The 27,797-nt window shown below is 38.3% G+C and overlaps 1 protein-coding gene across 1 annotated transcript in view; it reads left to right on the top strand.

The window, feature by feature from the left end:
* YLPM1 (YLP motif containing 1) overlaps window positions 1-27,797 on the top strand; it is a 122,417-nt gene that overhangs the window by 82,322 nt on the left and 12,298 nt on the right. The window contains exons 6-19 of the mRNA XM_007941366.1: window positions 1,060-1,183; window positions 4,460-4,877; window positions 4,990-5,082; window positions 5,515-5,710; window positions 6,189-6,307; window positions 7,353-7,507; window positions 9,647-9,709; window positions 9,987-10,106; window positions 10,350-10,526; window positions 10,613-10,696; window positions 11,309-11,392; window positions 13,951-14,031; window positions 17,112-17,163; window positions 22,355-22,485. Coding sequence (XP_007939557.1) covers window positions 1,060-1,183; window positions 4,460-4,877; window positions 4,990-5,082; window positions 5,515-5,710; window positions 6,189-6,307; window positions 7,353-7,507; window positions 9,647-9,709; window positions 9,987-10,106; window positions 10,350-10,526; window positions 10,613-10,696; window positions 11,309-11,392; window positions 13,951-14,031; window positions 17,112-17,163; window positions 22,355-22,485 — 1,897 coding nt within the window. The remainder of the gene's footprint in view (window positions 1-1,059; window positions 1,184-4,459; window positions 4,878-4,989; window positions 5,083-5,514; window positions 5,711-6,188; window positions 6,308-7,352; window positions 7,508-9,646; window positions 9,710-9,986; window positions 10,107-10,349; window positions 10,527-10,612; window positions 10,697-11,308; window positions 11,393-13,950; window positions 14,032-17,111; window positions 17,164-22,354; window positions 22,486-27,797) is intronic.

The raw sequence follows: 27,797 nt of genomic DNA, 5'->3' as shown, positions 1-27,797 counted from the left end.
GTCAGCAGTTCAAACCCACCAGCTCCTTCACAGAAGATGAGGTGATCCACTTCCGTAGACATATACAGCCTCGGAAACCCAGTGAGGGTCACTATGAGTCAGAATCAACTTAGTGACAGTGAGGTTTTTTTTTTTTGGAGAAGATATACCGTATCCTCACTTTTTTGACTGTTTGAGTTACTACACTTTACAAAATGATGTAGGGAGAAAACTGTAAAAGATGTGCAGAGGTTGCAGTAGATATTACATGTTTTAAGCTAGGCGTTGTAAGGAAATGTAAAAGGAATTAATTTGACCAGAGATTTTAGAAAACAAAAATAAAATAACCCTGAAGGGTTACTTAATTACTCTTTAGGACTATGAAGTGTTGTTTTTTAATGGTAATTTTAATGGTATACACCAACAGTTGTTCTCACTATCAACAGCAGGGGTCAGGTAACAAAATTGAGTGAAAGTAGGCCAGGTGTACTCAGTCAGAGTGTGGTGTGGATTGTGGCAAGTGCTTCATCTAAAGTGGACAGCCATGACCCTCCACCTGATAATTTCATGTGGGGATGTAGACCCAGTGTTATCAAATCTCTTTACAAATTTGTATTTAGAGATGAGGGTTTTTTTTTTGTTTTGTTTTTTTGCTTTGTAAACAATAACAACAAACTTAAATGTAAAAAACTGATGTGAAGGCCAAATGACAAGCCGCTGTAGGTCATATTTGACCTGTGGGCCACTATTTTGCAGCCTCTGGTAGAAGGAATATTGAACAAAGGGAAAAACAAAGCAAGAGAGATTTTGGTTTAATGAGAGAAATATAAATATGAGATACTAGAATGCGTCAGCTTGTAGAAGGCCCTTGGAGATTTTCAGTAATTTATAGTTATCCATAGGTCTTAGGACTTATCAGTTAGCTACATAAAGGCAAGGGAGGTGCTCTGTGGGCATAGTAGAGGATCTTAAGATGAGGTTTCTAGGTCTTTTTTTTCTTCTTTGGTGTTAGCTGTGGTCATCCAGGAATGGAGTAGCATTGTCTACATGCAGTGGAAATTTTGTTTTATTTGTTTACAGGGAACAGAAAGAACAGCTTCAAAAGATGAAGGACTTTGGGTCCGAGCCACAGATGACCGACCTTCCACCACCCCAGGAATCATCAAGATTGCAGAATACAGCTTCCCGGCCTGGGATGTATCCGGTATGGAAAACGGGTGCTAAGGGAGTGAATGGCTTCTACTTTTTGTGTTTGTATGCAGTTTGATTTTTTGGTATTACAGTAAGTATAGATTTCCTCTACAAAAAACCATAACTTTTGGAAAACTACAAAGCTTATGGTAATAGTAGACCTTTGAAAATCTTACAGACATGGCCAAAAGTACCGCAGAAATGCTCATTTCCCCCAGGTTTTGATAAATATACCAACCATTCCTGAACTACATGGCTTCATGTTCACAGAATTAATAGAATGTTCTTAATAATCCTTTATGTTCAAGTCTTCCTGTTTCCCATCTAGGCAGTCTTAAAGGCTCCTACGGGTTGTACATGTGAACCTCGTACTGTTCCCCTCTCCTCAGGCAGGATTCACCCTCACACCCCAAGTTAAAGCAGTAATGATGACAGATAGTATATGTTTAAAAACTTGCATGATTAGATTCTCCCTTTGCTTTACTCTGTTGTTTTACCTTCAAACCAGTGATAGGCTTTAAAAACGTTCTGTAGATAACTCTATGACAGCACAATGATAGTGGGAAAAACACCCTTAAACCATTTCGTCTAATGGTCTGTTTAAATTTCTTAATGTTCTCTTCCATCCTGGTCTGACTTATAACACTCATACATAGTTGTTGACATCAGTAACTACCCTGTTATTGCTTCCTTCCCAAATCATGTCTCCTGATCTATATGTGCATCTGCCTACAGGGTTTCTCTCTGGACAAGTCTCCTGTCAAACTCAGCATGTGCAAAATGGAGCTCATTATCACACACACACAGAGCCATTAAACTTGTTTTTTCTCTTTACCATCACTTGGTCATCCAAACTGGAAACCTGAAAGGCACCCTTACCTCTTTCCCCTGTCTTACCCTTCCATGTCCATATCCCCTATTCTGTTGATTGGTTTTACTACCTTTGTAATATTGCCCAACTCTACTATCCTCAGTTTGCCCTGGTGGTACAACAGTTAAGAGCTGGGCTGCTAATGGAAGGGTTGGCAGTTCCACCCCACCCAGCAGCTCCATTGGAGGAGCCCTGAGGATCTTCCATAAAGATTGGAGGCAAGAAAACCCTATGAGGCAGTTGTGCTCTGTCCCATGGGGTCCTTATGAGAGGAAGTTGACTTGAGGCCACATTGTTGTAACAACAACAATTCTATCCTTTCTTTCCCCACAACCTTATTTCTAGTTTTCGCCTACATTATTTCAGAAAGGTGCTAATTCATCTCTCTCCATCTCATTCCCCTCCAATCCATTCTCCATTCTGCTCCCAGAGTGATGATTTTATATTTTGAATCATCTTTCTTGAAGTATAATTTACATACAATAGTATACACCCATATTAAGATTTTAGTTTGAGTTTTGGAAAATGTGTACTGAAAGAGAAATTTCCATTGCAGTAAAAAGTTTTCTTGTGCCCCTTTATAGTCAGGACCACCCCTACCATCTAGGCAGCACTGATGTGATTTCTGGCCCAAGTACGCGTTTTCAAAAACGTTAATTTCACCCTGTTGCTCTTTGACATTGAATTCCTTCATTGTTTCCCCATTGCTTTCAGCATAAAATCTAGACTCTTTTGCATGGCCTTTTATGTTCTTCCTGAGCTGACCTGACCCCTGCTTACCATTAGTTGCTACTCACCTCACTTACATACCACTCTCCCTACCTGTGGAGTTACTTGCAGTTGTGTGAATGTGCTGTTCCGTGACACTACATATGCGTTTCCTCTAAGTCTAAGGTTTCCTTCTCTCTCTCCCCTTTCTGCAATGGTAAATTCTTGTTCATCTTTTTCTTTTCTTTCTTTTTTGTGTGCTCTTTTCTCTTCGGCTTTTGTGAGACCATCGCTCTCCATATGTGGCCCTGTCATATTCCCTACTGTATTGTATTTTAATTGTTCTCTTTCCTTCCAGACTAAGCCCTTAATGATAGGAACTATGTCTTTTATCTTTGTATCTCCTAGTAAATAGTAAGAACTTTGAATTATAGATAAACACATTTCTGGTTTTTCACTTAAAAAAATCATAAACATTTTTCTATATTACTGCCTTCTCCATGATATATTATTTATGATATCGATACTTTATCAAACTATTCCATTTCTGTTGGACTTTTTTTTTTCTAATCTTTGACTCTTATTATTAACACAACTGTAATGAATGTCTTTGTATTGAGTTCTTACTTTGGCTAACTACTTAGAGTAATTTTAAATTTCTAAGGTCGTATAGTTGAGTCAAAGAATCAGGACTTCTTTTTTGATCCTGGTAGTATAGCCAAGTGGCTCTCTGAACAGTTGTATAGCATCTGTGCTATAGCCTATCCTTCATGCATTAGCTAGTTAATTTTTGTTGTTTTTGCTAAATTTAATAGTTTTACCAAAATGTATAATAGGCATTTTTGATAACTAGTGAGCATGAATATCTTTCTGTATTTGTTAATTATATTTCTTCTTGTATCAGTTCTGTTTTTGTCCTGTAGTTTATCCTCTAGGCTTCTAAAGTTTTTCCCTATCAATTTGTGTTATCTTTAATGTAATATAGAAGTTAATCCTGTCTCATAAATACTACAGATTTTTTTTTTTAATGTATCTTTTCTTCTCACTATATAGTATGAAGAAAATACTTTTTTTTTTATTTGTAGACACAGTGCCAAGATTTTTTGGCTATTTAAACCTTCCCTGGATAGCCGGGCTCTAAAGAAAATAGCTTTATCATCCTATGTATGTGTTTTCTTAACAAAGTAAAAATGCCATAACCTAATAAAAATTTACCTTTAGATAAGAATAGTCATTTATCTTTAACTCTAGCTTGTAGTGGCCTCCAGGTAAATCATTTTCCCTACATATGAGGCAGAGATGGTTAAGTGGTGAGATTCTTGCCTCCGATGCAGGACACCCAAGTTCAGTTCCTGGTCATGCACCTTATGTGCAGCCATGACCTGTCTTGTCACTGAGGGTTTGCGTGTTACTATGATGCTGAGCAAGCTTCAGCAAAGCTTTCAGACTAAGGGACTAGGAAGAAGGGCCTCCTGGTGGTGTGCTCCTAAAAGTAGCCAATGAAAATCCTATACTTACAATTTTTTTTCCTGTGACTTGTCATTTCATTTTTTAAAGGGTGTCTTTTGAAACTTGAAATGGTTTTAATTTTGAGTAAGTCCAGTTTCTCAATTTTTTCTTTTATGGATTGAAACCCAGATTGTAATTTCTGCTGATCTGTGCAAAGGTGGTGGTATGCTTGTCTACTCAGCCATTTTCTCTGTTCTTCAGCCTCCAGGGCCCTATAGACCACCCCCTCCTATGGGTAAACCGCCAGGTTCGATTGTAAGACCCTCTGCTCCACCAGCAAGATCATCTGTTCCTGTGACCAGGCCGCCTGTCCCAATACCACCACCACCACCTCCTCCTCCACCTCCTCCTCCTCCTCCGGTGATAAAGCCACAAACTTCTGGTGTAGAACAGGAACGCTGGGATGAAGATTCCTTCTATGGACTGTGGGATACAAATGATGATCAAGGACTGAATTCAGAATTTAAGTCAGAAAATGCAACAATTCCGCCTGGTCCAGTGTTACCCCTCCCACCTGTTCACTCTTCTATTCCCCCTCCTGGCCCAATGCCTATGGGTATGCCACCAATGTCCAAACCTCCACCAGTACAGCAGACTGTTGATTATGGCCATGGCCGAGGTGAGTAATAGTAGTGAACTTATATTTGGGATTCTGGAGGAACCATTAGCTTTAGCGTTGGCTTCCCTAAACTGCATTCTTACAGCATTTTATCCTTGGTTTTATTCACCAGATATATCTACTAATAAAGTTGAGCAGATACCCTATGGAGAAAGAATAACTCTGCGCCCAGATCCAGTACCTGAAAGATCAACTTTTGAGACAGGTAAGCATCCCAGAAAGATCAGTACTTTTGAACCTTTTAGGACCTAATTATCATATTATTTTCTTTTTGGTGAGATTATCTGGGCCTCCCTCTCATGTAGCTGAAAGGTTCTTGGATTGAATTTAGGGCAGTAGTTTATATTAGTTCTAAAATTGTTCTTTTCTGCTTTTATGTCATTAAAAAGGATGTACCCCTCCCAAAAAAAAAAGATCAAACTCACTGCCATCAAGTCAATTGTGACTCTTAGTGACCCCCCACTGGGTTTCTGAGACTGTAAATTTTTACTAAAGTAGATTGCCCCATCTTCCTTCCACAGAGCAGCTGGTGGGTTTGAACCACTGACCTTATTAGCAGCCAAATGCCTTATCTAGTATACACCAGAGCTCCTTCAAAGGGGCATTAGTCTTAGTTTTTAACTATTTGTTTTCGTAGAGCATACAGGCCAACGCGATCGTTATGATAGAGACAGAGACCGTGAGCCTTATTTTGATCGTCAAAGTAATGTCATGGCAGATCATCGAGATTTTAAAAGGGATCGGGAAACACATCGAGACCGAGACCGCGATCGTGGTGTTATTGACTATGACCGGGATCGATTTGACAGAGAACGCCGACCCCGAGATGATAGGTATGCTTAATCTTTACCAGGTGTGCAAATTACCATATACTTAAATTTGGCAAAAGTCAGGGTATCTAACACAATTTAGTAAATGACATATTGCTTTCATATGTATGTATAATTTGGAGAGAGAAGAGCAGTTCCACACCAGTGTTCAAGAAAATAGGGATATGAATCTTCTCATCTTGGATTCCAGAGAATTAAAGGGGAGATGAGAGACAATCAGAAGGAAAGAAAATGATATTGTCAATGAAAGTACAGTCATTACTTAATTAGTAAGCAAGCAATTTATTTGTGCAGTTCCTGAGCTTTTAGTTATATGTATGCAGGGCAAATCTAAATGGAAAAGCAAAATAAAAATGTAAATATTGACTATGTAGAGTCACTACCTGTAGAGAAAATTGGAGAGATAATGGTGTTGCATTATAAAGCAGAGACCTCCGAGTATTTTTTATTTACCCAAAGCACTTGCTGTTACACCTTCTAGGACTCAGTCATATCGAGACAAAAAAGACCATTCTTCATCCAGAAGAGGGGGGTTTGATAGGCCGTCCTATGACCGGAAGTCTGACCGACCAGCCTATGAAGGGCCATCCATGTTTGGAGGTAGAGCACTGCCTATTACTCTAAGGGTATTGAGAATGGAAACATCAGGAGCTGTGCTCCACGGTAGCTCTGAATCTAAATTTGCAGAGTAAAGTACATTCACATATTTCTCACAGATAGCAGCACTATCATCAAAATAGCCATGTAATTATTGAACTAAAGCTTTTTTATATTAGAAAAGAAATTTTAGAGAATGGAAACAAAGTTACTTATAATCCCACTGTCTGCCATACTACAGCTATTAAAATTTTGTGTGTTTCCTCTCATTCTCTGTTCTATATTGTGCTTATTCCAATTGAGGTAGCACCATACACATTTTTCCATATGTACCTATTATATTGATGGTTCTGTGATAGTCTATTGTGTGGATATAGCATAAAACTCTTATTGTTGGACATTTAGGTTACTTTTAGTTCGTCATTGCTATAATTATACTTAGGAGCTCTGGTAGCGTATGCCTAAGGCACTTGACTGCTAACCAGAAGGCTGGAGGTTCAGACACATCAGCCATTCCTCGGAAGGAAAATGGGGCAATGTACTTCTGTAGTGATACTGCCTCGGAAACCCAAGGAAGGGTCGCTACGAGTCGGGTCCAACTCGACAGCACATAATAGCAACAACAACATAATTATACTTAAACTAGAAACATCCACCTATTTATGTGGGAACAAGCTTTCCTAAGCTAGTGATCTTGTTTTTAAAACTATTAAGGGAAAATTGTAGAACTATCGGTCATACATGGGACTGTTCAGCAAAGTATATATTATTTTTCTATATCCTGTTGTTTAGCTTTTTCCCTACATGTAATAGAAACAAGGATGAACTCAGTATTTTTCAGAACATTCTGTTTTTCTAAAACCATACCTAAATCTTTTAATTTTCCTGACTTCAATAATTGTTCATTTCCTTAAACTTTCCCTAACTAATGGTCCACCAACTTGTCAGACTTGGTCTGCATTATGTTACCTTAGGATCAGTGGGAAGAGTTAAGTTTTAAAATAATTGCTATCTTAATAGTAATTTTGTTCTACTACTGAACTTCTAGGTGAACGAAGAACTTACCCAGAGGAGCGAATGCCCTTGTCAGCTCCTTCACTAAGCCATCAGCCACCTCCAGCTCCACGGGTAGAGAAGAAGCCAGAGTCTAAGAATGTGGATGACATTCTGAAGCCCCCAGGCCGAGAGAGCAGACCTGAGAGAGTGAGTCCTGTGAAACTGACCAATTGTATTTTGTTTTTTTTTAAACTTCTGATTTGGGTGAAAGTTTACGGAGCAAATTCACTTTCCATACAACAGCTTACATACACTTTGTCTCATGACATTGACTACAGTTTACCACAGTGCAACAGCTCCCCTTCCACTTCCTCCCCATAGTTACCTATTCCCTGTGTCCTTCCCTCCATGTACTCCTGCCCCCCCAGCTATCTCCCTGTGCATACATAGCCCTTCTTTTCTCCCATGATTGTTCTCTCCAAGGGTTATGTCTACCTAATGTAAATGTTCACCTTATATGCCTGTCTTTTGTTTGGCTGGAAGGCACAGGAGTAGGTTCAGTTCCAGACCTGAAGGGCAGTTAGGGGACATAGTCTCAGTGGTTCCATCAGGCTCTATCAGACAGACCAGCAGACCTGGTCCCTTTTTTTTCTCCCCCAGTGATTTTATGTTTTGTTCCACATCGTTCTCCCTCTCTATCCAGAATCTCCTACACAAATCCCCTCTGAGTGGTGACAGTGGGAGCTGGGTGCCATTTAGTTCTGGTCTCATAGTCATATAGGCTGAGGATCGCATGGTGTACCAGTCACTTGGACTAATTGTTTACATGAATCTTTGGTTTTTTTCATTCTTCTTTGCTCTGGATGAGGAGAGACCCATTCTTGCATCTAGAGGGCCACTTGCAAGCTTTTAAGATCCCAGTTGCTACTCACCAAAGTAGGATGTGGAACATTGTTTTGTGTAGTGTGTTATGCCAATGGTGTCCCCCTGCAACTGTGGTCCTGAGCACACAGGTCCAACTATTCGCTCCCTCTGGGTAACTGGCTATGGCCAAGAAGTGGCTACAACTTTGTCCCTTATCAGCTCTACTATATACCTGGAAATTCTTACCAGTTCTAACTGGAACATACCAATGCACTTGTAGAAGCATCATCTGCCAATCCTATATATGGTCTTGGGCACACTCCCCCCTGCGTAGACATACCTAATAGTTCAGCTTGTCTACCCACCTATCCACCTGTATATCCATGTTTGCCTTCACTGACAATGCAGTGCTGTATGTGCAAAAGGGTTCATTTTTGTTGTCTGTACCTCCCATGCACCTCTCTATGTTTTCTTCTTCCTCAGTGCCACCAGTGTTGATCACTCACATTTGGTACATTGCCTTTCCCTTCACGCGAATCGATACTTGTCTCTACCTAACAGTGTTCCCTCCCCTCCCTTCCACTCCTGGTAACCAACAAAGAAAATTTTCTTCCATATATAAACCTTTCCTTGACTTTTTACAATAACAGACTAATACAGTACTTGTCCTTCAGTGATTGACTTATTTCACTCAGCCTAATGTCCTCCAAGTTCATCCACATTATATGATGTTTTGCAGATTCTACGTTTTTCTTTAGGGTTGCATAGTATTCCATTGTGTGTATGTATCATAGTTTGGTTATCCATTCTTCTGTTGATGGACATCTCGGTTGTTTGCATCTTTTGGCTATTGTAAATAGTGCTATGATGAACATGGGTGTGCATATATCTGTTCTTGTTCTGGTTCTCATTTCTTTAGGATATATACCTAGTAATGGAATGGCTGGATCAAATGGTATGAAATTGACCAGTTTTCTTGCAAATCAGAAGCTAAAAGATTTTTTTAAATATCCTGAACACAGTTTCTCTGCTTTTCTATAACACAGTGTTAATATCAAATTCAAGACCTCATACCATCACCATGTCATCATAAAATCGAAATCTCATGACCTATCTACTCATTAGAATCTGTAAGAAGTTAGAACTTAGTTGCTTGGCAAAAAAAGATGTTGAAAACTTTAAAAAATAATTTATAGGGTCTCAGTTAATTGCATTTTCAAGAAGATAAGAAGTAGCTTTAGTTTTGTGGGGTATGGAACAAAAAGAAGAGGTATGAGACTTGGTTAACTTAGGCTTATTTTACTGGTGAACTATACATTTTTAAATTTGTCTTATATTGTAAAATAACTAGATTCCGTTTGAATAAACTAGTACTGGAGGTTTCAGCCAGATTTTTTTACTCTATATATGTTTAATTGGTAAGTTATTGTGAAAAATCCTCTCTGAGTGGTCTTCATTTGTTGTTGTTCCATTGTATTGCAGATTGTTGTTATAATGAGAGGATTGCCTGGCAGTGGAAAAACACATGTTGCAAAACTCATTCGAGTGAGTATAAGAAAGCCAGAGAATCAGTTGCTTTTGTTGGCTGCTTGCCTTTTAGCAGCATGATATTGATACAGATATTTCCCATCTGATCTTGTTCTGGTTGGTCCATGTGATAGAGGCTACCCATAAAAATTTTTACCTTGGACACATACTGTTGCCTCTGCTTGGTTTGAAACCACCAAAAGGTTGTTATTCAGTCATTAGAGGGAACAGTGATTAACATTCATTGATTTTTCCCATAAATTCTCTTTAACCTCTTTGACGGTATGATTCTTAGGATAAGGAGGTAGAATTTGGAGGTCCTGCACCCAGAGTGCTAAGCCTGGATGATTACTTCATCACTGAAGTAGAAAAAGAAGAAAAAGATCCAGATTCTGGAAAGAAAGTGAAAAAGAAGGTATGGTATATTCCTCTCAGATTGCATCCCAATTCATTAATAGTATTTAAAGGGAAACATGCTCAGAGGGAGATGTGGCTCTTCTGGAGACAAAAGAGAACTTTTTTTTTTTTAATATAAACTTTAAAACTCAGGAGAGAAGGAAAGACTACGAAGTCATCTTTATCCAGATGCTATCTGTGGAGGAGGTTTGGGGTGATTTCTCGCCTTTGCTAACTCTCAGTCTCTTTTGGGGGATCTTAGGTAATGGAATATGAATATGAAGCCGAGATGGAGGAGACCTACCGCACCAGCATGTTCAAAACTTTCAAAAAGACTCTAGATGATGGCTTTTTCCCGTTCATCATCCTGGATGCTATCAATGACAGAGTTAGGCATTTTGACCAGTTTTGGAGTGCAGCAAAAACCAAGGGTTTTGAGGTACATACCTAAAGGAACTTTAAAACACTTTGTATTGTCCTGTAATATTGTGTTTGTTTGCCTAATCATTGTTAATTCTTTCCAAGGTATATTTGGCTGAAATGAGTGCAGATAACCAGACTTGTGGCAAGAGAAATATTCATGGAAGAAAGCTTAAAGAAATAAATAAGGTGATTTTTGGAAACAGAATGGTGGAATGTCCTCAGCTTCATTTCATCTGTACCACCTCTGTTGTCTGGAAGCTTGTGTCTGTCCCATTTTCTTTCAGAATATCTTTTCTACCTGCTTTAATAAATGTTTCTTTTCCTTCACATGTAAGTGAAAGGAGTGGCATAGCTGTTACTGGACCTGGCCTGCTAGACTTCACAGTATGCCCATTCTTCCCTTACTAACATGGTTAGGTCCCAAAGACTAGTTCATTATATGAAAATCGGCATTGTGTGAAAATGGAGGATGACCACATCTGATCACAAAATGGAAGAAGACTGCATCATTACATAACCGCCAAGCTCCTGAGAATCATAACCCAGCCATGTTGACACATAACCTTAACCATCACAGTCAGTGTTATTCTCACCTTTTACGTGGGCATTCATTACTGCCAGACACACATCATTAAATCACAAAATAGATTTTTTTACTGTTGTAAACGCAGAATGTTGGATAATAAGATTGTTAATAAGTGAGGAGTAAGTGTATTAGTTAAATTTCTATTTGATGCTCACTTAGTCTTTATTTGAGTAGTTTCTGGAGATAACTTGACCTCTTAAATCTCTCATTAGATGGCTGATCACTGGGAAACTGCACCTCGTCACATGATGCGTCTAGACATTCGTTCTTTGCTACAAGATGCTGCTATTGAAGAGGTGAGTGTCCTTTGGCTCGAATGCAGTGCCTTTTCACCTTGAAACATTTTAAACCTACAGAAAAGTTGCATAAAGAGTATAGTGAACACCTGCCCCTCTTTCATCGAGATTCACCAGTTATTAATACTTTGCCACATTTGCTTTTTCTCTATGTAGATATACATTCTTCTTATAACTATTACTTTTATCATTATTATTGTATAACAATTTTAGAAGGAACTCTGGTGGTACAGTGGTCAAAGCATTTGGCTGCTAACTAAAAGGTTGGTGGTTCAAATCCACCAGCCACTCCAGGAAGAAAAATGAGGCAGCCTACTTCTGTAAAGATACAAAGCCTTGGAAACCTTGTGGAGTGGTTCTGCTCTGCCCTGTAGGTTTGCTGTGAGTCAGAATTGACTTGATGCCAGTAGGTTTGGTCTTTGTTTGTTAACAATTTTAGAGGTAACCCTTCACCACCAAATAGCTTAACAGGTATCTCCTAAAAGCAAAGAAATTACTAAGCTGGAAGTCAGTTATCAAATTGATAACATTTAACATTGATACTTTATTAAATAATGTAAATTTCTTGAATTATTTCATGCACAGTCCATATTCAGATTTTACAAACTGTCCCCATAATGTGCTTTATACCTTTTTGTAAAAAAAAAATCAGGATCCAATTCTTTAAAATAGTTTCTGAGCTATGTCATTTTCTTTGAAGATAAACAAAGGATTTTTGAAGGATATAGGCCAGTTGTCTTGTAGAATGCTCCTTGATTTGGGTTTGTCTGACTCTTTTCATATGATTAGATTTAGGTTACGTGTTAGTAGGAATACTGCATAATTGATGTGTACTCAGTGCTTCACACCTGGAGCCATATGCTAGCAGTTTGTCTCACTTAGTTACAGTGGTGTCTGCCAGATTTTTCTGCTGTAAAGGTACCCTTTTCCCTTTCTAATAGGTAATCTGTAGGGAGATACTTTTGAGACTGTAAATATCCTGTTCCCTAAGATTCTCACCCGTTGATAATTCTTGTCTGAACCAATTATTAGTTTGGTGGAAGTAACCCTCTATCATGAAAAAGGAGAGATTCTATATTTTGATCAGTTGTGTGCTTCTGTTTCCTTTGACCGTGTCCCGTGAGTACGTCATGTATACTCAGTGTGTTCATTGTTTTTTACCTCCTGGGCCACTCCTCAACCCATTTCCTTCTGCCTTTTGCCTCCACCATTATCCAGAGATTCTCTACCCAATGACTTCCATGACAATGGACAATTCTCAAGTCTGCTGTTAAGTAATTTTGCAGCCACACTTGACATAATTGACCACACTCACTTTCTCATAAACATCTTTTTCTCTTGGTTTCTGTGAGTTCACATCTTCTGGTTCTCACAGACCTGGATTCTCTGACCTTTCTGGCCATGCCTTTTCAGTCTCTTGCACTGGGTCTTCACACTACGCAGTCCTTAAATGTTGAAACTCTTTAGGGCTGTATCTGTCCTAGGCCCTATTTTCTTTCTAATAGATAATCTGAATCTTTCTAATAGATTTAATTGTCACTTACATGCTCTTAATATTAAACTGTCAAGATTGGAGTGAATTATATCGATATCTTAACAGTAGTTATATCCAGCTGGAGGGATTTTGTGTGGTTTTTATAATTGTTTCTACCTTTATTTTCCAAATTATCTACAAAAAACATATGTTACCTTACCAAAAAAACAAACTCACTGCTGCCGAGTTGATTCGACTTATAGCGACCCCTCCTTGGGTTTCCGAGGCAGTATCACTATGGAAGTAGATTGCCCAACCTTCCTTCTGAGGAGTGGCTGGGGGGTTTGAACCGCCAGCTTTCTGGTTAGCAGTTAAATGCCTTAGGCCCTATGCCACCAGAGCTCCTATATATTACCTTAATACATCTCAAATTGGAAGTATCAAAAATATAATTTATCTAAACCCATACCTCTTCTGCTATTCTCTGTTTTAGTGATTAGAGCCACTAGTCATTTGGTTGCTGAAGCCAACAATCTAGGAGTTATCCCTGACTCTTTGCTCTTATTCCAGCTTCTGCCTCTGTCCCTCCATCATGTAGTCAGTCTACATGTTTTGTCAGTTTTAGCTTGTAAATAATTCTCTAATCCATCTACTTTTGTATTACTATTGCTGTCGTTCTGGGCCGAGCCACTATCTTATTTTCAGTATACCCTTCCTTACGTTTTTAAATTGGAATCATATGTATGTTTTATCTGATAGAAAAATAATTTTTAAAGGTTTTAAAAAGAAATCCTAGTAACCCACAGACATTCAAAACAGGTGAACATCTACCCAGAGCAGAGCATCATATAAACGCTATAGGAATTATAAAGATAGCTGTTCTGGGGAGATAAAAGGCTGGAATATTGTTCTTTTACCAGCTCTGTTTCAAAATTTAGGGTTTTAAAATTACGTGGGATGTAGCAGTGAATCTGTGATGTTTTGCTCTGGGCAACTGCTCCTTCCAGATCTCAGTGAGGGACTCGACATTTTCCTAACCGTTAATTCAATTTTTTTTTTTTTTTTAATTATGTGGGGGGTGTAGGTAGAGATGGAAGATTTTGATGCAAACATTGAAGAACAGAAAGAAGAAAAGAAAGATGCAGAGGAAGAGGAAAGCGAACTGGTAGGAGACAGACCAACCACTTTGAACAGAGTGTCTCTTTATTAAAATTCTTAAGGGTATTGTTTAAAATTCGTATCTGCTATTTTGATACACCTTTTGATGGTGAAAGTTTCCATGATTTTTCTCTAGACCAAAAAGATCCTCTACTGTATTGTTGAAAGAAAATTTTAACATAGTGCTGAGAAATTTAACCCTTGTACACACTTATCTATTTGTAGGTAGTTTTAGGGGTAATTATTTTTCAAGAAAATCAATTACATATGAGAGAACATTTTTACATTCCAGCAGGTATGTGGTGCAGCCTACACACAATGTATAATTGCTCATCTTTGCTGCAGTATATCCAAATTAACAGTTTCTGTCAACTGAGGCAGAAGAACTGTTACTGAATGAGGAGCAGAGTTGGCACTTACTGCTGGATTTTTCTTCTGCATTTTATCCTGTTAAGTGATTTGACTCTGTAGGCAATGGATTTTGCTCAGACTGATTAGAGACTTACGTAGTATGCTTTCAAAGTTCCCTTGTACCTGCTGTAAATGCTTTTTATCATACCTCTGTAGAAATGTTTGCCTTACCCTGTCATTCAATAATATGTGACCTGTAGAATTATGTTGACTTTTCAGTGTTTGCTAATGAGTACAGAGATCTGCAATGCCTTGAAATAGTGTTGCTTCTTTTATCTAAAATAATGCTCAGTTTATTTCATATCCCAGCCCTTGCTAAAGCTGCTTCTCATATTCTTCTGAAAATGTACAAAACGAGACCCTAATTCCTACCCCATAGAGTATACAGAGTCTCTAAGGAGTGGTCCACTCAAACCATGTGTGATATGGAGGACTCTTGATAGAAACTGTGTTTATGTAGAAATGGCGTCAACCTCTACATGCCTATGCCTAGATTTCAAATGTGGATTAAAAAAAAATAAGCTTTCAAATTAATGCCATTTGAGTCTCAGTATTTTTTTCTTAAACAAAGTTATTTTTTAAGTTGTGTTTTGATATGTGATCTAAAATGTAGACAGAAAATTCACGTACAGGTCCACGCTGTTCTGGAATGTGGCTAACGACTTGTTTAACTACTCACACTGTGTGTGCTATAAAGTCATGTGAGGAGTTTATAAACTTTCAGCTTTCTAAAGCTTCATCTTCTTTTGTGGAGATTTCAGTTCAGGAAATGGTTCTTAACATCTGACTTTCTTAGGTAAAGGTCAAACCTTGGAATTTTTAATTGAATGTACCTTTTAATTTTAAAAAGTAAAACACGCTGTAATACTATATTTTTACATGAGAGGCCTGGCAAGGAAGTCTAAGAACCCTACCCTACTGGACTATCTCTTCTATTTCCAAATGGCCTACCATTTTGAAAGTGCAGCGGGAGGATAATGGGGTTTTAAGGAAGAACAGGGTGGTTCCAGCAGGGGAAATGAATACATTCATTTTATTTATCTTTATGTTTATAAAACTTCTCTTAACTTATTCAGAGATTGAGAATCCAGATCTTCTACTGTTGGGGTCTATTCCAAGAGTAAAAGATTCTTGGAGAATTTTAACCAAAGAGTTAAGAGCAAGTTTCATGTCATTCTAACCATTTTAATGGGATTCTCAGTAAACTTTGCATTTTCTACTCTGTCCTGATTAACACAGCTGGGTGAACCCTTTTAGGAGATTATGGGTATGATGCTTTGCCTTCTTTAGTACTTCAGTGAACCTGAAAGATCTGACTCAGAGTTTATAAATGTATTATTCTAGTGATGTTTAAGGTTTTCAGATGATTCTTGTGATGTGACTTGAACAAATTTGATTGATGCTTTTAGCACCATTACTTCAGCATAGTTTGGCTTGGTTTATTCTCAAAATCAATTTGAAAAAGATGCTGTAATTTATAACCTATCTACTGAGTTGAAATTGAATGATTAGTTATGCCTTAAAGATTAGAAATATATAAAAACTGTAGGTTACCTGGAAGGATGACGATACCATAGAAGATTCTTACACAGAAGTTACGGCCATGAAGCCTTCAACATACTGTCTGACTTACCTGTGTGCTAGTCTGTTCTGTGAACTTGAACATTCCCAACGGTAAAGGAATATACTGATTCTTAAAAGAAGATACTGACACCTAGGATGAATCAGTATCTATATAATAAGTTTCTATATAATAAATCTTAATATTAAAGCTCCTGTATGTTATGTTAGGGATTAATAGAAACAGAGTCCTAATTAAGGAAAAGGGAAAATCTCAATCCCATGGAAAAGCATCCGTTTGCTAGGTGAATGAATGGAAAGGATTACTGCATAGTTCAGTAGGTGCATTGGAAATTGAAAACCATGTGGGAGTTTGTTTGAAATACATCACGCAGTTATTTTATTTAACGTAAGATATAAGTTGCCTGTGGAAATACCTGGATTTTCATATAATAGGAAAGCATAATTTTAAAAGATATCAGAAACAATAACCTAATTTCCAAGTGATCAGAGAAATGCTGTGAAATTGATTCAGTAGAATTAGCCTTTGTAAGATCTGACTGATAAATGGATTGAGTCTTTTTAAAAGGAGGTTGAACTTTATAGTTGGGCTCAGTGATAACCAAGTTTTCTCCTTTCTTTTGAGTATTTAAAATTATAGTGGAATATAAGGTAACTCTTGAAAAATACTCTTTGGACCTCATGGTTACCATCACTTGAGAATAGCATTGTATTTAAAGAATAACCTAGCTGGTATAAATCCTGTGCTGCTCCAAATGATTTTAATATCAGTACAGTAACTACTTGTACATTCTTATCATATTTACTGTCCAGCTGTTGTTCAGTCTACAATTGTGAGTCCTGAATTGTAGCTGCCTCAAAGCGCCTTCATGATTCTATTCTTAAGTGACTGCTCTGAAATCTGGGCAATCCAGTTTGGTAAATTTGGTAATTTAGTTTCTTCAGAGATACTGAGACTGTGCTTTCCCTATAAGTTTATAACTAGTGAGTGGAAACTGAATCCATTCCCAGTTTTAATGCTTTTCCAGTTCAAAAGTGATGTGCATGTATGTGTCTCTTTCTAACCCTTCGAGCTTCTCTCTGTGTACGATTTAGGGTTACATTCCGAAAAGCAAATGGGAGATGGACACATCTGAGGCAAAGCTAGGTGGGTATTTCCTTTTTCCTGTTTTTATATGTGATACCTCATGGTAACGGTCATAGCTCTTCTGTAAGAAGAGTAGATTGTCCGAAATCTTACTTAAACCAAGAATTTTGGCCTACCTTACATCCGCCAATCTATTTTGCTAGCTTCTGGTTTAATTATATTTATATCTTGTGACAGAGAGTAAAAAGAATAATATTTCAGAAAGAACTACCTTTAATACCATTTAAACAGAAATATGTGATAAAGTTAGTAATAAAATACTGTCACTTCTAAAATCCATTTTTTATATAAATCAGAAATGTTGCTGCTGATAAGATTCCTGCTTTTTTAGAAAAAATGTTAACTGCAATCCAGTATCGAACCCAATTATGAATACTTTGGATGATGATAATAATAAATATTAAAGCATTAAAGTTTTAAAATTTATTAAAAGGCATTTATTTTCATAATACAATAAACGAGCATTTCTGAGTAGGAGAGCTAGCTATATAATTCAAGATTTTGAGGAGGCTGCTTTTAAGGATTCCTTTTAAATTTTCTTTTAAGTTGTCTTTAGTGCTAGGTTGCCAGATGAACCAGTTAAAATCATTATTTAAATAAAAAATTGTGGAGTTGCTTGATCTGAGGTTACCTATTAAGCAGAAAATCATACATATCCAGTGGATTTTCCTCCAGTATCTCATTCTCATGGTGATGACACACTTTTCAGTGATTTTTTTTTTCCCCCTGGTCCTCACTTAAAGAGAACTAATTAACCTATTGATTAAGATGTATTAATAAAAATCTAAGAAAATATGTTAAGATCTTTTTGAGAAGATTGGGCTCATTGATATGTGAAGTATGACTCTCAATCTCTGTGTTTCTCTTCCTGGTAACATGCTATTATTCTGAAACGGAAGTAACCATCAGTAGTTCATAGAAATGTTTGAGTCATTTAGCTGCATTGCTACACGCCATGTTGTCTGCACCCTGACAACAGAGGGTACATTTTACTTACAGTTGCAAAGGCTTTACCTTTAGTTTTGCTCAATTGATTATGTTAGCAGTTGTTGACTGGGTCCTATGTTCAAAGATAGTTCCATAAACTCTCTACTATATATATAGTATGTATTACTGGAGTAAATGCTTTGTTATAAACTCTGAATTTTTTTTCTAATGTACATCATGTGAAAATTACATGTAGTTACTGACATATTTTTCTATTGCTCTTTCCTCTGTGAGAAATCTTAATAATAACCAACAATCTCCTTTGTTGGACCTTTAAATATTCATAAATGTTTAAATGCAATTAAATATTATAGAACAATCAATCACAGATTACTTTTTTAAATGATAATGCTTTAGACCTGCTTATTTTGACATGAGATTGAGTCTGCTTATAGTTCTGTATTTTAGATTACCCTGTAAGGCTGTAAAATCATTTTTCTCTTTTCTGGTTTTCAAAATAGTGGTTATCTTTTGGGGCAAAAAGAGAGATCATAAATAAAGATAGACAAGGGAATTGTAAAAGTGATAAATGTTTAGCATATAGTCCTTGGAATCCTTGTATAATACATGATCTGGGGTGATGCTTTTTTAAATTTTGGCTAGTCCACTTTCTACTTTTTCTTTTGAAAGAGAAAGGAAAATGATTATTCATGCAAATTGTTGTTGTTGTTATGTGCCGTCGAGTCAGCCCGACTCATAGCAACCCCTCCTTGGGTTTCTGAGGCAGTATCACTACGGAAGTAGGATTGCCCAACCTTCCTTCCGAGGAGTGGCTGGTGGGTTTGAACCGCCAGCCTTCTGGTATTTATGCAAATATGGTGTTGAATTTAGTGTTGGTTTCTGGAAAAACATCTGGCCTGTCTGCCATTTGCTTCTCAGAAAATACATTTTATACAAATTCAGTCGATTTTGAAGACAAAGTTAGACAGTTAATTCCAGAAATCGATTTATTAAGTAAATAATTTCAATTAAAGGCACTGAAGGTCTGGTAATGAACTGGAAAATAAGTTCTGACATGTTTGCAATTGGGTTTTTAATAAGAATAACAGTGATACTTTATATAATAACTTTTATCTCATACCACTTGCATCATATAAGAGCTTATCCTGCTATAGAGGAGGGCAAATTGAGTATGAGTATTCTTGATAGCACTTACTTCTTTGAGGTTCGTCCGTGGAGCTGTTCAGATGACAAGATTCTTCTCTGAAATGTAAGGATTTTACATCCAAGAACTAGCCTATTTATTTTGCTTTCCTTTATCATAACAAATCTTGTATGTTTGATGACCAGGTACAGTTTATTTTTCTGTGTATTTTGTCAGCATTCTCCATTCTTGCCATTATTCTTGGTAGCATCATTATGCTGGGTAGAGACGTGTTAGGCTACAGCCTAGTGCATCTCCACCCAGCTTAATGAGTCTGAAGCTGAGAAATTCTCGTTCACAAATGAACCTGCCAGTAAGGAAACACTCACTTAACTGTAGCCTTTCATGCAGCTGGAGAAATCTCATTGTGGACTTCTCGATCTATGCTCGTTAGGTACAGTATACAGTTCAGAACCTGCTTGCACTGCACTTGACATGGCGTCATGGAGTTGTTATAGGCCGTCGGTGGCCTGCTTTCAGTCTGCCCGGCTGGCTTCTGTGCAGCCGGGACATGGGCACTTCGATGTGTGTGTGTGGGGGGGTTATATAATGCATCAGATACTGGGATTCAGCCTTGAAGCCACTAAGTTCCAATGATGTGATTGTAGTTTATCAAACTGTGAGGACTGAAATATTGGAGGCTCTTACCCATCCCAATGTAGATTTCTCCATAGCAAGAACTTTTGCTTTTCTCACCTCAGTATCCTTTGCCTGTGCTCCTGAGTTGTGTGGATAGTTCTCTTTAAGTGAGAATAATACACACAGCTTATAAGCACAAATTGAGTTGTCTTTGTGTCCAGTAGATTCATCTCTTCACAGCTGGCATGTAACTTTATTAGTTTAGGCACATGACCCTTGTATGTTCACTTTGAACAGATTTTCAGAAATACAGTTTATGGGTACAGTATAAATAGATGTTCTAAAGAATTTCTTCTGTTGTGCTATAAAGATATGTACTATTTTGAAGATGTAAAATTCTGTGACCTACCAAGTTGGATATCTAAAACTTCATATTAAAAATTCATCTTTTGAAACTCAACCCTCTGAAAATCATTGGTATGAATGTGTTGAACACCATTCTTCCTACTGCCCTTAACACCACAGAGCTCTCTTCCCTCACCTCTCATGTCATACGTCTGTGCATTTGGGCTTTCAGGATGCCATGTGGAAGAGGCGTGAGCCTTTCTTCAGCCTCACGGACGAAACTTTGAACATGTTAAAGCACAATTAAGTTTCAAGCTCAGCATTCAAACAGGGATGCTCAGACTAGAAATACACACTCTTGCCAACCTCCCTGTTGCCCATAGGGAACTTCCGACGTCCTTACCGTTTTCACACCCATTGCCCTTCTGCATTGCTTCCTGGCCATGCTCTGTTCTTGGAATTAAAGTATGAAATTTTCTCTGTGACGTATGTTAATGTCAAAGCTGATCTTAAGAAGTTTGAAAATCCTTTGGGATTTACTTAATAAGTGTGTTGGTGCTTCCCATCCTACTCTTCTGGTAACATTGTACACGTTGAACTGAGAATGGTTGTGTTGGTAGTGGGATTTGTTGCTTTTCTAATACCAAATCTTGTGTCTCTGTGCAGTCAAGGGGCTACTTCTTGAAGAGCTTATGTAACATGACCCGTCATGTATGTGTAGATAGAGCCATGTGGTACAACATATGACTGACTGATGGAGGAGATTAGAAGACTCTTTCTGTTGAAGCTGTCTATGTTAAGATTTTGCCAAAGTGGGATGATAAATTTTGACTTCTGTAAAATGTACTTTGTCGTACTGATTTTTCAATTATATTGCTTCTTTGGGGGGATGGGGAGATTTAGGAAATAAAAGCTTTGCCAAGTACGTAAAATCCTACCTATTTTTGAAGTCTGTATGGTATGGATACTGTTAGCTGTGTGTGCAGCTTTTCTATTTGAAACATAAACTCACCTTCCCTCCTACCACTACTTCCATTGCACTTCTCCTATCATATCAAGTCCTTCCAACTTGGTGTCTAAAAGAGTTCTATTCTGTACATGCCTTTATGGAGTTTGATGGAATATGGTCATTGTGTGTCTCAAAAGATTTTAGGCTTTCCTTTATTTTAGGCTTAATAATCATGTGTTTCTATAACTTCAGATGATCTAAAGTTTAGTGCTTTAAAGTGGCTAGAATATATGTATATGTAAAATGTAACTCATAATATTGCACTTTTAGCATTCAAAATAAGTATTGACAACAAATGAAAAAAGCAACACATTCTCATTGCGTGTTCTTAAAAACATCTAAACTTATAATTTCTGAATCAGCAATTCCTGTGTATTTAATTGATTATAGTTTGGGGCCCTTGGAAAGCCTAGCCCTCTCATATAGAGGGTTCAATAAGAAAATTCAAATCTAGTCACTTTGGCTGACTAGTCTTTCTTCTCAGAATGGTCAACAGCACTTCATAGTATAACCAAAAAATAGTAGTGATCTTGTACAGAGTTTATTCATAAAAATTAACTCATGGTGAATTCTCTCACAGGAGCTAAAATCCTGAGATTCTGTTCAATAGAAACTATTAATCTAAAACTTTCCTAAATATTAGCCTTACCCATTGTGTTCTTGGTACTATCTGCTTTTATGTGACACAGTATCACAAAGGATTGCAGATCAAATGAGTGGTGCTAATACTGTGTTTAAAAAAAAAAAAAAGAAGAAGAAGAAGAAGAGAATAAATTGTTCTTAGAAAAAAACAACTTTGCGTTTTCCTTCAGAACATAAGAGCTGATATGCTGTGATTTTGGAAGGTTGAGGAAAAAGGATGGGAGACCAGTGTCTTTTCTTGCCTTTGCCCATATTTGTTCTTACACCAACACTATAATGGCTGCCAGTATGAACATCAAATAAACCATGGAAATTGTGCAGAACTTGATACTATCTCAGCCAAGAAGACACTTCGGATCTGCAAGTGATGCTGCTCTCAAAAATGTGGATGTGCCCTCTGAAGTGTTCCAGCTTTTCCCTTGTTTTTGTGTTTTGTGCAAGCTCACACTGTTCCTTAATGCTACGGCTCTGTGTTTGTCCCCCAGACAAGTTGGATGGCTTGAGGACTGGCACTAAAAGGAAGCGTGACTGGGAGGCGATTGCCAGCCGAATGGAGGATTATCTCCAGCTCCCTGATGATTATGACACTCGTGCTTCTGAGCCTGGGAAGAAGAGGGTAAGACACTTTGTCAATAACTACCAACAGCTGTAGGGTCCTGTGTTGTTGTTGTTGTTATGTGCCATGGAGTCGGCCCCGACCCATAGCGACCCCTCCTTGGGTTTCTGAGGCAGTATCACTATGGATTGCCCCATCTTCCTTCCAAGGAGTGGCTGGTGGGTTTGAACCGCCAGCCTTCTGGTTAGCAGTCAAGTGCCTTAGGCACTATGCTACCAGAGCTCCTGGTCCTATAGGCATCTGCTTTTAGAAAATTACAGGCAAAGAATTATAAGAGGTATTTTTTAGAGTAATCTAGTTTGTACTATATAGTATTACATGCCCAAAAGAAGGGTCATACCTTATAAATTATCAGATCAAAATGTACAAAGAACTTGAAAGATGGAGAACAGAACCTTATATGGCTAGGTAGGATGTTGTCACCCTTACAGGGGTTGGGAGGGGCCAGTTGTGCCATTTTGTCATGGAGGCAAGAGCCAGATGCAGAGTGTAGGGTGTTAAGGAGAATCTGTGAGACTTTTCAATGGATTTGATGTGAATGGTCCAGAAGAGGGTATAATCAAGGATTTCTCTAGAGTTTTGGCCATGAGCACTCCATGTATTTGTAGCATTTATGAGAGAAAACTATGGAAGTCACAGGTTTGAGATTAAAAAACCAGAAGTTCAGTTAAGTGAAGATGTCTGACTGTTGGATTTTCTAGTGTGAAACTCATGGGAGAGATGAGGGCTGAAACTATAAATTTGGAAGTGGTTAGCATGTCAGTGGTATTTAAAACCATGGGACTGATCTTGCCCAAGACGAAAGTATAAAAAAAAAAAATGACTGCCATCAAGTTGATTCTGACTCATAGTGACCCTATAGAACAGAGCACAACTGCCCATAGGTATTTCCTAGACTACAAATCTTTACAGAAGCAAACTGCCTCATCTTTCTCCCATGGAGCAGCTGCTGGGTTCGAACCACCAACCTTTTGGTTAGCAGCCAAATGGCCTTAACTACTGTGCCACCAGAGCACCTTTAAAGTATAAATAGAAAAGTTAATAAGACTCAGGACTCCAAAATTTAGAAGTTCAGCTAGAGATAAATGTTTCAAGAGGAAAAGAGTAGTCCATTGTTAGATGATTCAGAGAAGTAAGTTGGAAATAGAGAAATGGCCATTGGATTTGGAAACATACAAATCATTGATGGTTGTAGTTTTCAAAGAGATGTAAGGGAGAGAGCCAGTTTAAATAGATTGAGAATGAATGGGAAATAACAGACACCAAATATAGATAACTTTTTGGGTAAGTATTGCCGTGAAAGGGAACAGATGAACCCAGGACATTGGGAAAGTCTTTTATGTGGATGTCGATTCGGGGTGTGGAGATCCTTTAAAATAAAATAACAACGCCAAAGAGAGACTGTATATACTGCTTTGCACAATCATTTTTTCAGCTGTTCTGTCTTAATCTTTCTATATAAGCATATATGGGTCCATGGTTCTTTTTAAATGGCTGCCTGATATGCCACTGTTTGGTTGTACCATCAGTTACTTAATCATCCCTTGTTGGTGGGTGTTTGTTGTTTGCATTTTATTGTTAATACAGATAATGCAGTGAAAGTCATGGTACATGTGTCTTGGCCTCTTTCTACAAATACATCTCTAGGGTGAATTTCTAGCACTAAAGCTATAGGGTAATAGGATATATGATTTATCATTGTGACAGATAATGTAAAATTGTTTTCCAAAAGGGAAATAGTTACATACCCACATGTAAGTACATGCTTGTTTTTCCACAATCGCACCAGAAATGCAATTTTTAAACTTTTTAACTTGCTAATCTGATGGGAGGAGCTATGGTAGCGTATTGCCTAAGGCACTTAACTACTAACCCCCTCCCCCAGCCACTCCTCTGAAGGAAGGTTAGGCAATCTACTTCCAGAGTAACACTGCCACGGAAACCCAAGGAGGGGTTGCTATGAGTTGGATCTGACTCAGCGGCACTTGACAAGAACAACAAATCTGATGGGGGGTGGGTAGTCTCTTTTTGAATTTCTTTAAGTAAGAATGAGGTAGAGCATCATTTCTTTCTTTATCAGTACACATTGTCTTGGTTGTCAGACCAAGACAATTCCATAAGTGATGGCTTTAGCAAACATTTATCACAGTTTAGGAGACTGTTGTTGTTGTTAGGTGCCATCATGTCAGCTCCAACTCATAGTGACCCTATGTACAACAGAACCAAACACTGCCCAGTCCTGTGCTAACCTCACAATCCTTGTTATACCTGAGCCTGTCATTGCAGCCACTGTGTCAATCCATCTCACTGAGGCCCTTCCCCTTTTTCATTGACCCTCCACTTTACCAAGCATGCCATCCTTCTCTAGGGAATAGTCCTTCCTGACAACATAACCAAAGTAGTTGAGATGAAGTCTGGCCATTCTCGCTTCCAAGGAACATTCTGGCTGCACATCTTCCAGGACAGGTCTGTTCATTCTTGTGGCAGTCCATGGTACTTTCAGTATCCGCCAACACCACAAGGCAAAAGCATCAACTCTTCTTTGGTCTTCTTATTCATTGTCCAGCTTTCACCTACATATGAGGTGATTGAAAATACCATGGCTTGGGTTAGGTGCACCTTAGTCTTCAAAGAGAAATCTTTGCTGTTTGCTCTTCAGCACTTTAAAGAGGTCTTTTGCAACAGATTTGCCCAGTGTAGTACATCGTCTGAAATCTTGACTGCTGCTTCTATTGGTGTTAATTGTGGAACCAAGTTATGTGAAATCTTTGAAAGCTTCAGTCTTTTCTCCACTTATGATTTTGATTATTGCTCCAGTGAGGATTTTTGTTTTCTTTATGTTGAGATATAATCCATACTGCAGACTGTAGTCTTTAATCTTCTTCAGTAAGTGCTTCAAATCCTCTTCCCTTTCAGCAAGCAAAGTTGTGTTGTCTGCATATCACAGATTGTTAATGAGTCTACCTACAATCCTGATCCCATATTTATATAGTCCTGCTTCTCAGATTACTTGCTCAGCATACTGATTGAATATGTATAGTGAAAGGATACAACCCTGACTTACTCACTTTCTGATTTTAAACCATGCAGTATATCCCTTTGTTCTGTTCGAACGACATCTTCTTGGTGTATATACAGGTTCCTCATGAGCACAATGAAGTGTTCTGGAATTCCCATTCTTCTCAATGTTATCCATAATTTTTTATAATCCACACAATTGAATGCTTTTGCATAATCAATAAAATACAACTAAACATCTTTCTAGTATTCCTTGCTTTCAGCCAAGATCCACTGGACATTAGCAGTGATATTCCTCGTTCCACATCCTCTTCTGAGTCCAGCTTGCTTTTCTGGGAGTTCTCTGTCCAGATACTGCTGCAACCATTTTTGAGTTATCTTCAGGAAGATTTTACTTGCATGTGATATTAAGGATACTTTTCCATAATTTCCATGTTCTGTCAGATCACCTTTTTTTGGCATGGGTACAAATATGGATCTCTTCCAGTTAGTTGGCCAGGTAGCTCTCTTCCAAATTTCTTGGCATAGACAAGTGAGTGCCTCTAGCGGGTCATCTATTTATTGAAACATCTCAGTGGGTATTCCATCAATTCCTGGAGCCTTGTTCTTTGCCAGTTCCTTCAGTGCAGTTTGACTTCTTCCTTCCATACTACTGGTTCTTGATCATATTTCACCTTCTGAAATGGATGAACATTAACCAGTTATTTTTGGTACAGTGACTCAGTGTATTCCTTCCATTTTCTTTTCTTTCTTTTTTTTTTTTTTAGTTGTGATTTGGGTGAAAGTTTACAGAGCAAATTCACTTTCCATACAGCAGTTCACACACACATGTTGTCTCAAGACATTGACTACAATTTAGCCCAGTGCAACAGCTCCCCTCCTACTTCCTCCTGATAGTTACCTCTTCCCATCTCTCTATGCACTCCTGCCCCCTGAACTGTCTCCCTGTGTATGAACAGCCCTTCTTTCTCCCTTGATTGTTCTCTCCAAGGAGTGTATCTACCTCAGGTAAATGTTCAACTCCTATGCCTGTCTTTTGTTTGGCTGGAAGCCACAGATGTGGGTTCACTTCCAGACCTGAAGGTCAGCTAGGGACCATAGTCTGTGGTTCCACCAGGCTCTATCAGAGCAGCAAACCTGGTCCCCACTTTTTTTTCCCCCACATGATTTTGAGTTTTGTTCCATATTATTCTCCCTCTCTATCCAGGATCTCCTACATAGACCACCCTCCAAGTGGTTGATAATGGTAGCTGGGCATCATCTAGTTCTGGTCTCATAGTCATATAGGCTGAGGATCACATGGTGTACCAGTCACAAGGAATAATTGTTTCCATGAATTTTTGGTTTTCTTCATTCTTCTTTGCTCTGGGTGAGGAGAGACCCATCGTTGCATCTAGATGACTGCTTGCAAGTTTTTAAGATCCCAGTCGCTACTCGCCAGAGTAGGAGGTGGCACGATGTTTTGTGTAGTATGTTATGCCAGTTGAGCTTGATGGCCCCTGCGACTGTGGTCCCGAGCCCACACTTCAACTACTCGGTCCATCTGGGTAGCTGACTGACTACGAAGTGACTACAAACCTTGTCCCTTGTCAGCTGTACTATACCCCTGGGAATTCTTACAGAACATACAAATATACTTGTAGAACCATTGTCTGGCAACCCTATACATGGTCTTGGGTACACTCCCTGCTGCATAGACATACCTAATAGTTCAGCCTGTCCACCCATGTATCCATCGTATACCCATGTTTGCCTTCACTGACAACACAGTACTATATGTGCACAAGGGTTCATGTTTGTTTTCTGCACCTCCCATGTACCTCTCTCTGTCTTCCCCTTCCTCAATGCAACCATGTTGATCACTTACTTATATTTGGTACATTGCCCATCTCTTCACCCAAATCAGTACTTATCTCTACCTATCTAACAGTGTTACCTACCATACCCTCTCACCCCTGGTAGCCAACAAAGAAAATTTCCTTCCATATATAAACTGTTCCTTGACTTTTACAATAACAGACTAATACAATGTTTGTCCTTCTATAATTGACTTATTTCACTCAGCATAATGTCCTCCAAGTTCATCCAAGTTATGCGACATTTTCCAGATTCTTTATGGTTGCATAGTATTCCGTTGAGTATATGTACCATAGTTTGGTTATCTATTCCTCAGTTGATGGACACCTAGGTTGTTTCCAAATTTTTGCTGTTGTAAATAGTGCTGCGATGAACACGGGTGTGCATATGTCTGTTCTTGTCATGGCTCTCACTTCTTTAGGATATATACCTAGTAA

This window comes from Orycteropus afer, unplaced genomic scaffold (assembly GCF_000298275.1).
Source record: "Orycteropus afer afer isolate SDZICR_OR568_19922 unplaced genomic scaffold, OryAfe1.0 scaffold00079, whole genome shotgun sequence".
Lineage (NCBI taxonomy): Eukaryota > Metazoa > Chordata > Mammalia > Tubulidentata > Orycteropodidae > Orycteropus > Orycteropus afer.
Note: the sequence above shows the minus strand (reverse complement) of the source record. Positions and strands in the feature narration are given on the sequence as shown.